The sequence below is a fragment of the Dioszegia hungarica genome (genome assembly GCF_025882075.1).
Source record: "Dioszegia hungarica strain PDD-24b-2 chromosome Unknown MKK02contig_6, whole genome shotgun sequence".
NCBI lineage: Eukaryota > Fungi > Basidiomycota > Tremellomycetes > Tremellales > Bulleribasidiaceae > Dioszegia > Dioszegia hungarica.
Genome location: NW_026515768.1, coordinates 1465050 through 1477923, shown reverse-complemented (window position 1 = coordinate 1477923; position 12874 = coordinate 1465050). Strand labels below are relative to the sequence as shown.

General features: G+C 56.9%; 7 protein-coding genes across 7 annotated transcripts; 6 read left to right on the top strand and 1 right to left on the bottom strand.

Annotated features, from left to right (window-relative positions):
- Positions 1-406: 406 nt before the first annotated feature.
- Positions 407-2135, top strand: MKK02DRAFT_22676 (uncharacterized protein; the record flags this gene model as incomplete). Its single annotated transcript, XM_053086607.1, has 3 exons — positions 407-724; positions 848-1435; positions 1482-2135. 3 exons carry the CDS (start codon positions 407-409, stop codon positions 2133-2135), a joined length of 1560 nt encoding a protein of 519 aa, XP_052948132.1.
- A 263-nt stretch (positions 2136-2398) lies between these two features.
- Positions 2399-3688, bottom strand: MKK02DRAFT_42741 (uncharacterized protein; the record flags this gene model as incomplete). Its single annotated transcript, XM_053092136.1, has 2 exons — positions 2399-3231; positions 3277-3688. The coding sequence occupies 2 exons, from the start codon at positions 3686-3688 to the stop codon at positions 2399-2401; spliced, it is 1245 nt and encodes a 414-aa protein (XP_052948131.1).
- A 597-nt stretch (positions 3689-4285) lies between these two features.
- MKK02DRAFT_42740 (putative 60S ribosomal protein L10) lies at positions 4286-5142 on the top strand (the record flags this gene model as incomplete). Its single annotated transcript, XM_053092135.1, has 5 exons — positions 4286-4332; positions 4395-4676; positions 4724-4786; positions 4835-5036; positions 5086-5142. The coding sequence occupies 5 exons, from the start codon at positions 4286-4288 to the stop codon at positions 5140-5142; spliced, it is 651 nt and encodes a 216-aa protein (XP_052948130.1).
- A 436-nt stretch (positions 5143-5578) lies between these two features.
- On the top strand, positions 5579-6160 carry MKK02DRAFT_42739 (uncharacterized protein; the record flags this gene model as incomplete). The annotated part of the gene is made up of 1 exon (XM_053092134.1): positions 5579-6160. One exon carries the CDS (start codon positions 5579-5581, stop codon positions 6158-6160), a length of 582 nt encoding a protein of 193 aa, XP_052948129.1.
- A 384-nt stretch (positions 6161-6544) lies between these two features.
- Positions 6545-7338, top strand: MKK02DRAFT_42738 (uncharacterized protein; the record flags this gene model as incomplete). The annotated part of the gene is made up of 2 exons (XM_053092133.1): positions 6545-7156; positions 7294-7338. 2 exons carry the CDS (start codon positions 6545-6547, stop codon positions 7336-7338), a joined length of 657 nt encoding a protein of 218 aa, XP_052948128.1.
- An 864-nt stretch (positions 7339-8202) lies between these two features.
- MKK02DRAFT_31798 (uncharacterized protein) lies at positions 8203-8850 on the top strand (the record flags this gene model as incomplete). Its single annotated transcript, XM_053088379.1, has 1 exon — positions 8203-8850. The coding sequence occupies one exon, from the start codon at positions 8203-8205 to the stop codon at positions 8848-8850; it is 648 nt and encodes a 215-aa protein (XP_052948127.1).
- A 1446-nt stretch (positions 8851-10296) lies between these two features.
- MKK02DRAFT_42735 (uncharacterized protein) lies at positions 10297-12822 on the top strand (the record flags this gene model as incomplete). The annotated part of the gene is made up of 12 exons (XM_053092132.1): positions 10297-10718; positions 10762-11058; positions 11112-11333; positions 11376-11568; positions 11620-11737; positions 11787-11839; positions 11886-12101; positions 12154-12263; positions 12311-12380; positions 12433-12506; positions 12560-12670; positions 12717-12822. The coding sequence occupies 12 exons, from the start codon at positions 10297-10299 to the stop codon at positions 12820-12822; spliced, it is 1992 nt and encodes a 663-aa protein (XP_052948126.1).
- Between the last annotated feature and the right edge of the window lie 52 nt (positions 12823-12874).

Sequence of the window (12874 nt, the reverse complement as noted above, 5' to 3'; positions counted from 1 at the left end):
GGCCCGGCAGACGGACTCACGTTTCAGATTTGGCTTGATGGTCCTGCCTTTCTCGAGAGTGATGCCGCGCGGATCTATGGGGAGGGCAAGATGTAGACGTGTGTGATATGCGAGATGGCCAAGCTGACAATGAGTAGCCTTGTTGACAATCTGAAACCATATGGCCCCTTCCCGCGTCCCCGAGGGAGATTGGCTACATTCCTTTCCCGGCCCCCAGGCACGGCAATTAAGGGGAAAATACCGGAAGAGGTAATTCTACCTTGTTCCGGGTTTGTTCAAGCATTTTTCCGACCACGTATCGCTTCGACCTCCACCTTGTCTGCCCACTCCACGCCAGTCATCGTCACAGGTCCAGCCCCAGAGGTACAGCTGGATTTAACCCACGCTCAGCGTGGCTCTTCGCGCGATGCCACCTCGACCTCGGGTCCCCCATCTCCCCCCTCTTCCCCCTCCCTCGACCTGGTCTACCCACTTCCCACGTCGCCTCCTTGGCCTCTCCCGCTCCGAACCCGCCAAGGTCCTCCGCGGTCGCACTCTCCTCGCCAGCAAAGACCACTGCGATGCCTTTGTCCGCGAGCTAGGGATCCGGCCTGGCGAAGTCATCATCGAGGTCAATCCGGGACCTGGGCAGTTGACGCGGAGTCTCCTCGATGGTGGTGTGAGGGAGAATGAGGAGGGCGCATGGAAGGCATTGGATGAGATAAGAGGGGTGAAGCATAAGGAAGTAGAGAATAAGAAGAAGCCGGGAGCGCAGAGTGCAAGAAGCAAAGCGAAGGAGAGGGCTTCCGAGGCGGCGGCGGCGGAGGAGGCGAGAGAAGCGGTGGATGGGTGGCCAAGCTGGCCAAAGACCACTTCGGGAGGTACAGGGTCTGCCGAGTCATCGGAGACCGTACCAACAGCTGGGAACGACCATATCAAACCTGCCCTGGTCGCCGTCTCTGAACCCTCCCCGGCCATCCTCGAACGCGGCTTCGGCTTCGAAACCTCCAACTCCAACTCCTATCTGGAACCCAGCGAGCGCGAGCCCGGGCATTCCATCCTCCCAACTCCCAACAAATACACGTTCTTCCAGATTGACCACGTATCGTGGCCGATGAACGTCACCCAGTCTGAACATCATCCCAATCTCATCCTATCCGAATCGTCCGCATATCGGTGGCCGACCTTGCCGGAGATACTATCCGATCCACTCGTCCTTCCATACGTGGAAAAGATGACTCCAGATGCCCAAAAAGCCGGGCAGGCGGGGAGGCGGAAGTGGGACGCGGAGGAGCCGCCCATCACGGTGGTGGTGACGATACCGGACTCGGTGATCGGGGAGCAGATGTTGGCGCAGTGGATCGGGAGCGTCGTAGGGGCCACGGACGGCCGGCACTGGATATGGCAGTATGGTCGAGTGAGGCTGGCGGTGCTTTGCGGGAAAGGGCTATACGATGTGAGTGCCCTTGGCCGTTTCGGACGAGTCTCATGCTGACTTCCAGCGCATCATGGCCCGGCCCCGCGAAACCATCAACTGCAAGCTCTCCATTATGACCTCCTCCCTCTTCCATCGCCGCCCTCTCCCACCCTACCACCACGTCCCGAACGTCGACAAATCCTCGAAGCGGGTTGCCGGATCGCCCATCACCTCTGGCCGCCTCAGATCCTCGCCTGCTGTGCAAGCCCTCATCGATCCATCCGAAGGCAACTGGACACAAGACCCGACCATCACCTACCCCACCGACTTCTTCCCACCTTCAATTCCCGCCAACAGTCGCGATCCCCTCCCCCGCCCTACCCTACTAGGCATCTGCCTCACTCCCCGCCTCACCTCCCCCGTCCTCCCGCACCAGAAGGACGCATGGGACTTTGTCCTTCGGAACTGCTTCATTCGGGAAACCCAACCCATCTCCGAAGCGACGACGAATCTCGGCTTCGGCGCTGAGAATCTGCTGGAGAGATTTGAGGATGAGAAGGAGGGGTATAGGGAAAGGTGGAGAGGAGAGCCGGTGGGCGGAAAGACGAAGGTCAAGGATCTGAGTAATGAGCAGTGGGCGAGAGTGGTGGATGTATTTGATAAATGGGCGTTCAAGCCAGAGACGCTCATGCTTGCGACGGATGCGATAGATGGGAGTAGGGAGCTGGGGGTGGACTAGGGGAGGCGAGATGGGAAGAACGGACAGGAGAAATGAAGGTTGTATCATATAGTAGCATTCTCGAACAAGCAACGACATCTTAGATTAGCCACGATGCACCACTCATCATGCTCCACAAGGGGACGTAGGGTCGAGTGCGGTCAATACATCTGTCCGAAACAAGTTGATCACTGAACACATGCAGATCCTGACGCTACGGTACAACCTATAAGTGTACAACTATAGACCCGCATATCAAACCCACTCAATCTCTTACCCAGATCTCACAGCTCACCCCTGACGCTATTGCCACCACTTCTCTGCCGCTCCTCATACGCCTTCCCCTCAGCTAATCTCTTGCGAATTGCCGTACTTCCCATCTTCTCCGCCTTCAACCTCTTCTCATCCAGCCCCTTGAGTATGCCCGACTTGGTACTACTCACGCCCTCGCTCCCATATTCCGGCGATTTCCGCCCACTCCGCCCACTCCGCCCACTCCGCCCTGCCCCCTCCATCCCTAAACCTACAATCCCATCTTCGCCCTCCTCGCCGGTCCCATACAACGCCCGCAGCGTCCCCGCCGAGATGACATCGATACTCCAAACTTCCAGCTCCGCCAGCCCATTCTTCTTCCTCAAGGCATTGACGGCCTCACCCCCCGATTTGGTCTCCTCAGAAATGACAAGCGCCTGGATATCTTCCTCGTCCCGAGTCGGCCCGAACCCGTCGTGTATCTCCAGCACGTTCAGCTCTATCCTCTTCGTCTCGGCCCGGCCGTCTCCCGATAGACTGAGGAGGAAGTCTTTGACTGCCCACTCGCGTGTAGGGCCGGGCTCAATATACTCCGAGTGATCCTTGGAAGAGAGGAGCGAGTCGGACATGACGCCCACGATGAGCTTGCGGGTCGAGAGGAAGTGCGCGAGCTGGAGGAGGAGCTTGTGCGCGGCGTGGAGGTGGTCGAATGTCCCGCCGAGGGCGACGACGCGTGGTCCGGGTGAGGGCGGGGAAGGAGCGAATGTAGACGTTGACGAGGAAGACGAGGGGAATGAGGGCGATGGGAGGGAGTAACGCTGAATGCTGTTGGGTGTAGAAGCGAGTATACCGGCAGGTTCGTAGTCTGCCGAATCAGCGAAATCCCTGAATTGACGAAGAGCGTACTCACCATCAAGATAGAGCACCAGCTCGCTCTCCTCGCTTATCCGCTTCTCCTGCCCAGCAACCACCCCCGCAAACCCCACATCTACACTGACGTCCACCTTGCCGCTCTCCCACTGGCCCGCCGCAAGCGTCGCATACACCTGCGCGAGGAAGCTCTGGAGGACATCAAAGTTGGCCCGAGGGTTCTGGCTAAGAACGTCATATAGCTGATCGTGCTTCTCTGATACTCCAGGAGGCGTGCTGAAATAGACAAAGAGAGCGATCTCGGGCAGCGCAATGAGCGCTTGGAAGATGATGGGCAGGAGAGGTGTGGGGTCGGGCAGGAGCGCCGGGGTGAAGGGCAAGATGAGGGTGACGTGCCCCGCCGAAGGCATCGAGGAGAGTGCGGATCGTAGGGACGTCTCGTAGCTTGACATGGCGCCGTGATGTGTAGACTTAACAGAAGGTACCGAGATAAGTGGTGGAGTACTGAGCGGACTGCTAGCAAGTCCAGAGTCCAAGGTCAGTCCGCCCAAACAGCCCAAGTTCCGGGGACGTTTCATCTGCCCGGCGAGCCCCGCCGGGTTCCTTGCTTTGCCAAGCCAACGCACGGGTCTAGCGGGAGCTATAAGTGCCACACCTCCACTTCCTTACTAAGCTATAATTTCGCCGATCAAAACTCCGGCTGGTCACGCTCGGCTCCGGCCGCCTAGGCTGCGAGTGCCACACCCAAAGGCGAGCTTGGTCAGCCAGAGCGCTAGTCGGGCCGAGTTCATAAGGCGCTTGTTCCCTTTGCTTTCTATCCTACTACATCGAGATATAGTGAGTTGCGCGACTTCGACTATAGGTGGAAAGGAAAGGGGCGACGGCGGGGATATATGGAAAAGCTGGGACAGCAATGATCGGTGGCGAGGGATAACTGAGAAGGAGGATGATCGGGGGGAATTGCTGAGCAAGCAATTCGGGCGGAGAGGGAGCAAGGATGGACATGCGGGCATCAGTAAGATCAGGCGCTGACTATACCAGTAGTCAAGATGGGTCGTCGTCCCGCACGCTGCTACCGTTACTGTAAGAACAAGCCGTGAGTTAGAGCGGTCCGACACTTGGATTACCAATCACCCTTGCGCTCAAGCTGACCCCCAGGTTCCCCAAGTCGAGGTACAACCGTGGTGTCCCCGAGCCCAAGATCAGGATCTACGATCTCGGCCGGAAGCGTGCATCCGTCGATGACTTCCCCTTCTGCTGCCACCTCGTCTCGGACGAGTACGAACAGCTTTCGTCCGAAGCCCTCGAGGCGGCCCGTATTTGCGCCAACAAGTACGTCGTCAAGACGTCCGGCAAGGATGCTTTCCACATGCGTATTCGTCTTCACCCCTACCACATTGTCCGTATCAACAAGATGTTGAGTTGTGCCGGTGCCGATCGGTAAGTAGTGTTTATCTGAGACACTTGGGGATTGCGCTGATCAATAGGCTGCAGCAGGGTATGCGAGGAGCTTGGGGTAAGCCATACGGTGCCGTCGCCCGTGTCAACATGTGAGCTATCCATTCCTCGTCGTCGCCTGGACCAAGCTGACAAATCAGTGGCCAGGTCATCATGTCGATCCGATGCAAGGACGCCAACAAGGCCGTCATCATCGAGGCCCTCCGTCGTGCCCGGTACAAGTTCCCCGGAAGGCAGAAGATCATCGTCTCCAAGAAGTGGGGTTTCACCTCGCTCGACCGGGCCGACTACGAGCAGCTCAAGCGCGACAAGAAGGTCATCAACGACGGGTGCTACGTTCAGGTGAATTTTATCGGTTATCATGTGCTGGGGATATCGGCTGATCAAGCAGTTCCTCAAGCCCAAGGGCCCGCTCGTCAACTCTCTCCGTATGGCCACCCGTGTTTAGGACATCCACTAGACTGTGGGGATCTGAGGAGGAGTGTTGTAGTCGGAGCGTATGCATCGGCTGAGGCATACTAGGCTGTGGATAAGAGGTGCACCGTGCGCGTCCACACAGGCGCAGAGGATCAGGGGCTTGAAGGAGAGATGACTGGATTGTGTGCCAGGGGGCCAGGGGAGGGAACAAGGGAGAGCTCGTGGTGGACCGTGTTGCAGCCTTTCCCCCTGTCTCTCCTGTATCCCTCACCCTCCTTTCACCCCTCTCCCTTCCGCATACACGCCGCACCTCCCCCTTGATTCATACGTACCACTGACCTGACTGATATAAGGCTGACCACGGTTCGCATTTCCCTTACCAGCAAGATACAGATTTGTACCAAGCTCAGATAGAAAGCAAAAGACCCAACCTTAACGCTGACTCGATCCTCAGCACATCGCGCAGCATGCAGCCAACGCAGCTCTTCCTCCTCCTCGCGGCCCTCGTCGCCCCGCTTGCGCTAGCCGCACCCGTCCGACCCCCCACCGCTCCCGTTCCCGTCTCTGACATCCTCTCTGATCTTCCCAATATCGAAATCCACGACCCCCCTGCGGCGCGACACCACCAGAACGGCGCCGAGCAAGACGAGGCTGACGGTGTCGGCGAGCACAAACGAGACGACGGGTTGGGAGATGAGAATGACAAGTGGGGTCTACGGGCGGCGCGCGCAGGCGCTAAAGTCAAAAGGGATGACTCTGTCGACGTCGACAGGGCCGTCAAGGAACTCATGGACGGAGTAGCAAGTGCCAGGGCCAATGCGGCACACGATGCCCCCGTCCCTCGGGCGGCGGTGGCAGAGGAGAATGGAGCGATAAGGGACGGGGACGTCGAGTTGATGCATAAGCGGAGCATACCGGTCGGGAGGCACTTTTCGGACATGTGGAAGCTCAAGCGGAGGGGAGTGGTGACTGAGGAAGTGGGGGTGCATCGGGTGGAGAGCAGGGGTGAGGGTGGAGCGGGGGCAGGGTTTGTAGGTGTGGAGGGCTAAATGGGTGTGAGATCCGAGACCAGGCGATAGTGAGGAGCAGTATGACCTGAGACAATGTACAAGTACTAAGCAGACTGATCGATCTGGCAATCAAGCTGATCTGACCCGTGAGGAGAGCAGACTGAATCTCCCAGCGAGCCTAGGGCTACGCAACCTGAATGGCGCAGGCAGATGACACGAAGTCCTTTGTATACCTGGGGGAGGATGAAAGGGGCTCGGGCTCAAGCTCCTTGGTATCGCTGGCGACGGGCATACGTCTTTCTCCCATCATTCACACTCTGGATCTTCCTAGAACTGCCGCGCTCACCGTCCGTCTCACAGACGCTATTGATCGCCCGCCCTCATCCTGATCTCCCAGTTCAGCATCCCTCTGCCCTAACCTCGATGACAACAAACTTCCCGCCCTTCGATCCCGCGGATCTCGCGGCATCCAGGGTGGAGCTCGACATTGTCCTCCTCTATTCTGTCGACGCAGACGGAACCCATCGCATACGGTCCAAATCATTCTATCGGTACCACCTCGACCCTCGCCTGCCCGAGAGCACAACAGACGACACTGGGAACATTACCTATACGGAGGACGATACCAGACACAGGCTCGACAAAGTCGCATCCTCCATCGAGGACGATATTCAGCGCAATCTCAACGGCCAGCACTCGGAAGAGCACGAGCTGGCGGCTTCTGTGGCTAGGACAGCGGGCGACAAGGCGCTATCGCGGGGATTTAACAGATTCGGCATGCAGTGGTCGGTGGGTTCGGTCTCCGTGGGAACTGTCTTGTGCTCGATTGTGCTGTTTCCAACGGCGGATACCAAGGGAGATCGAGTCTGCTACGTCAAGAGCAGGCTTGCCATATCGCCAGACTATCACGGGCCCGACGAGGAGCGAATATACGCAACCCAGCTGGACGATGCCGAAAAGGAACTCGACACCTCTTTGGCTGCAGCCATTGCCACCAAGATCGCGTCAAGTTCAGGCGGCTTGACTGCCGATGAGGTTCGTACTGCTGTCACCGACGAGTTGGCTCCCACATATATCGCTGGCTTGCATTTATACCGTATCTGCAAGTACAGAGCACCGGCAAGTGTCAGACTCGTCACGAATGCTGATGCATTTCGGGCTGCTTAGTTCAGAGTACAGAAGGCCTGAATCCAGAGCGCGGTCCATGGCCCCTGTGAATCGATTCAGCTGTATGTAAATCATGCGGCAAACCAGCTTGTTGAGAGTGTCAGTGGGCACAACTGCACTCTGACATCAGTCAGCTTAGCCGTGCGCGCGTGTACGGCTTGAGAGCTTGAGCTGGTATACAGAGAGAATCGAGATTACTTCTCCCATCGCCACACTTGCGCCATCGCATGGAACGTTCGACGAGCCACCCAAGGCTAAGCATCAGATCCAAGATCTGTTCGGCAGACAATCCTTTGGTACTCGGCCAGAAGTTGATGACTGTCTTGGTGAATTAAGACAGCTAGAGCTCGCATTCTCCTAGATCTTTTCGAGTGAAATATGCTCGACTTTGTGCATCCTTTTACGTGCTCAGTGTAGCGAGTAAGCAGGATCTCGGCCTCCTCGCCGAATTGTAGGTCTGGAAGGCCGGAGCTCAGCCAGATTGCGCGATGCAGGGGTGATCAAAAGAGTGCCTCGCGTTTCACTTCCTTTCAGTCGGGTGGCGACATGCGCTTGGGAGGGACATATAAGCCACCGGCTGACCCTCTCATCTCTCGACCCTCACTCACCTCCCTCTCGACCACGGCAGAATCATAGATACTCTCATATTGTATACTGTCATACGACCTCGCCGGACTACTTTGATTTCAAGAACGAGTGCTACAATGCCCATTCCGCGCGTGCCAAGCCCTATCATGGCCAACATGATTCAACCTCCCGCCCCCGAGATACCTGAACAAGAGGGGAGAGGATCTTCAGTCCAGTGTTCCGTGGCTCTGGTGCACTATCGGCCCTACGACAGTCCTCCCGGCACGTGAAGCGTTGGCTCACAAGCCTTCTTTTCTCGCGTCCTTGGATCCGATTACAAGGCCAAGATGGGACTCATTCCGGATCCAGACGACGATCAAAGGACGCTGGACCCAGAGATAGAGTCCAAGCGCATGTGTGTCACTGCCGCCGAAGTGCTGAACGGCCTCCTACAGAAGGCATTGGAAGATGGCCATATCTTCCCCGACATCAATGGTGGATACGATGAGGCCCTGCGCTCGTGGGCCATCGGTGTAGGCGCCCCCGCTGCCCTGGATTGGGAGTTGGGCTCGGACCACAACTTCAAATGCTCCGTTAGAGAATGCACCAAGGCGACGATCGAGTGCGATACTCTGTTGATCCCGAGCACAAACGCTGAGGGCAACAAGACCTACACCGTCAAGAGCAGACTCCGTGGTCTGCCCGAAGCCCTTGGAGGTCAGTCCGTCTTCTCGAAAGCCGGTCTGCGAACGGCCGGACAGGAGCTCGACAGCCACCTGCTGACCCAGGTCGACGAGCAGATCAAGGCGGCTGCTACCGGCGATTGCCCTCGCACGCTGTCTGATCCCGAAGTCCTCGAGGGACTTCGGAGCATCGGCTCGGACGAGTTCTTCAAGCCCCTGGAGAACTTCTGCTTGGACTGCAGCTTGACGAGTCTTAATCTGGGTGAGCGTCCGAGCGATGAGGCGGAGGGTGCCAAGGAAGAGACTCAGTGATCCAATCAGTACTCCAGAACAGGTGATGAGTGTCCACGATTTGCATCGGCTTCAGTCATCTACGTACATGCATGCAGTCTCTAATCGGGTGCTGCGAGTATAAGGGGGGACCCCTCACTGGTGTCTGACTGACTCGGGGCAGCCCCATATGGATTCGAATGGGCCGAGCGCTAGCAAGCAGCAAGCTTACGATTCAAATATTCACTGTCGCGAGAGATGCAGGCTCTCTCACAACAAACCACCAGTCTCAGTCTGTATCCGACGAGTACTTGCTCCCCTGCTTCCTACCATCCCGAAGCACTGAGCACCAGGACTATCGTAGTGGTCATGACTACTATGCAGCCTCCTAGGCCACAGGAGCGCTGCTAGGTAGGATTTCTTGGTTTGTTATGAGTGGGACGGGGCGGGCTGTTTCTCGGTCAGCATGGTAGCCGGTGGGCACGCGGATCGGGCGGCGACCAGCCTCCATGGGCTCTTATACATATCGCTCATACCCGAATTCTCTCATATACAACATCATATCATTCGACATCATAGAGCTTCAGACACACACCACAATGACCAACCCTACCATCACCCGTCCTCCCACGCCGCTGGCCCGCCCTTCTCCGTTGGCCAAGGCCAAAGCTCAAGTCAAGATGCTCCAGCAGTGAGTTTGCCGCTCACAATAAGTATCGGGGCTGATGTATGATAGGGCTATGGTGGAGTTCTGCTGGCTCGAGCAGGACCTCCACAAGCAGATCGCGGAGGAACAAGAGGCAGTGACGGCCGCTCGGATCCGGGCGGCGAAGCTCTTGCAAGCTGTCGTCAACGACAAGGTATGCAGACCCCTTTCTGCTTCTTACCATGAATGATATAGGCTGATCTCATAGATCCCTGTTGGCCGCAAGCGGACCAACAAGGAGCGCGAGAAGCGATACCAGATGAAGCGCCGTCTCCTCCAGAACCGCGAGTTCATCCGGGGCACCGAGGAGACGATTGGCGTTCTCAGCGAAGAGAAGCTCAAGGTCGTCGTGGGGATGCGGACTCTCAAGTTCCAGATTGGCTGGGCTAATGAGGACGTTACTGCCAATATTGTAAGTTTGCTTATGCCAGAAAGGGACAGGGAGGGCACAACTAACAGAACAGCGGTATGATTGATCTGTGGCGAGGAGTTCGCTTAGAGGAGAGGAAACCCAAAATAAAACGAGGTTATGCAGCTGCTTGACGATCGCTCTGTCTCTTCCTCCTCTCCTTCGGTGCGATCTGTCTCGAGGGGGAGGGGGCGAACATGACAGACAAGAGGCTGGTCGATGTTGTGCTAGCGCAATGCTAGCGGGTGGCGGGCTGGACACGTCGCGTCAAAGTCTTTGACCGCCACTCCGCACGATTACGTTACCGATCTGGACATCTCCACTCTTCTCTTACATCTTGTCTTCTCACCCCGCTCTTCAGGTGCCCAGCAGCATGCCACGGCCGAGCCGTCCAGCACTCGTGCTGATCACGGTAGCCCTACTCGTCGCGCTTCATTTCATATTCATATCGCCCTCCGACACCCACGGATCTTCCTCCTCCAAGGCCGCGGGTCGGCCTGTTCCCCGACCCCGGAAACCTTTCGTCCCATCTCCACCGAAGACCAAGGCCAAGGGACGCAAATCTGCTTCGCCAAAAACGGCAGTGACGGAGGATGGACTGGATATCGACATCCGGGGTCTGACAGCATATGATGGGACGGGCGAGAAGCACCCTGTCGAGCTGTTAATTGAGCGCGGGAGGCGCCTGGCCAAGGCGGTCGAGGCGAGGATAAGAGAGGTCGCGTCGGTGGAGGACAGTGCGGACGAGTATGAGCGGACCTTCGGTTTAAAGCCGCCCAAGGGATTTGAGACATGGTATGTCTAGCTGAAGAGCTGATGAGAGGAAGCTGATGAATAGGTACAAATTCACTCAGATCTCGCCTGAACCACATCCACCGCCCGTTCCTCCACTTATACCGTTCGCACATACTCCCTTCGATGCGTATCTATCAATACCGGCCAGTACACTCCGCGAGCGGGTATCCGGGCTGCGGGAAAAGGAGGGGTTCTTCACACTCCAATTTGTTCCGGACGGGACAGGTGACCAGGGCACGTCATGCGACAAGGGTGATGAGTGGTCGTTCCAGGACGTTGCAGAGCGTGGGAAGGGCAGAGTCAAGGTAGCTGGAGTTGGGGCGTGGTCGTGGCGCTGCAAGTGAGCTGTTTTTGACTTCTCGCCTGACCAGGAGGGCGATAGCTGACAAGCAGTAATACTCTCAACCTTATCCTACCCATTCTACCGTACATGCCCAAAGAGCTCTTCACCATGAAGCCACCCTTCGAGGTCGCCTTCTCCCTCGCCGACGGACCGAGCTCGATGATACATAACTCCTTCAAGGTCCGGAGTGAGGCCCTGGGCAGATCATTGAAGGAATGGCCGAAGGCGCAGCTACACAAGGCGGAGCAGGCGATGCGATGGACATGGGGATGGTGAGCCGTTCTTCCTGGCGTAAGATCATCGCTCACAAGAAGGCAATGGGCATGTCCGGAAGGCGCACCGCTCAAGAAGTCCAATACCGACATCGTACTCAATGACCTCGGCTCTGTTGCTAGTCTCAGCGGCGGAGACCAGGCCGTATTCGCTGGTCCGAAGATCGAAAAGTCTTTCATTGCGGACTTTGGCAAAGCGGCAGACTTTTGCTATAATCCTGAGCTGATGCAATACGTGAGTCAGGATGAATGACTGGTGCGGCGTGGACGAGCACTGACTGTTTAGCATCACTCGCTACTGCTTGACCATGCTGCTGGGGCAGCTCCGCTTGTGCCCAGCGTGGCGGCCTGTCGGGCGGTACATAATGCTGATATCGTCGGGGTACCCCTTGACGGCGTTCACGGTAAGCATGAGCTTTCAAGGCAGCCTTCGCGTGTACTGACATAGATCAGAGACCGTAGCTCTGGTACCCTGGGAGGAAAAGCCGCTGAAGAAGGTGTTCTGGGTACGTCCGGTGGCCTCATGACGCAGCGAACGTTGCTGAGTCTCAGCGCGGATCAGCGACCGGCCTGTTCCACAGTAAAGACACACCGTGGCGGCAATCCCAGCGCGAGCGTCTGCACTGGTTCTCCAACAACGCATCAGACGACAAAGTTTCCCTTCTCGTCGATCGGGGAGCGGATGGGGGTCTCGTCAATGAGCAATGGAAGGTGACGGATTTGAACGAGGCCTGGCTGGATGTCGGGATCAGCGGGAAGCCAAATCAGGTACGCTGGTTGCGGCCGATATCGCGCGAAATGTGAATAGCTAACGTCTCAGTGCAGTAAGGAGGATGGGAGCTGCGATGAGATGGCTCGGGAAATCGACTTTATGGGATTGGTCAGGAAGGAGGATGCCACGAAATACAAATTCGTCATCGATGTCGATGGGTACGTTGGTCTTTTGCGTCAGATATTGGCCTCAGCTGACTGGGCAGTAATGGCTGGAGTTCGCGGTTCAGGCGATTATTAGCAGGAAACAATGTCGTCTTAAAGAGCACACTATACGTGAGCCGACGTTCTTGCTTGTAGCCCAAGCTATCGAAGCTGATCATCCTAGCCCGAATGGCACAGCGAGATGCTGATTCCGTGGTATCACTACGTCCCGCTCAAGCTGGACTACACTGACATGTAGTGAGCTTATTCTTCCCCACTTTAGCCGTCTTGGAATCTAGCTGATGACCCAGCGACATACTGGCCTTCTTCATGGGTGCACCGGATGGATCAACGCCGGGGCGGGACGATCTCGCCGAGGAGATAGCAGCAAATGGGTTGCGCTTCACCGAGGAGAGATGGAGGTAAATAACTCCTTCTCCGCTAAATCAGGGCGCGCTGACGGGACAGGATGAGCGACATGCGGTCGTATACCTACCTCCTCATCCTCGAGTTCTGGCGTATGATATCGGATGATAGGAAGAAGGCGTCATATCATACAGAGGGGGAGGAGTAGATCTTGTCGAGATGAGAAGATACGCAATCTTTTGGGCTATTGTACGTACATC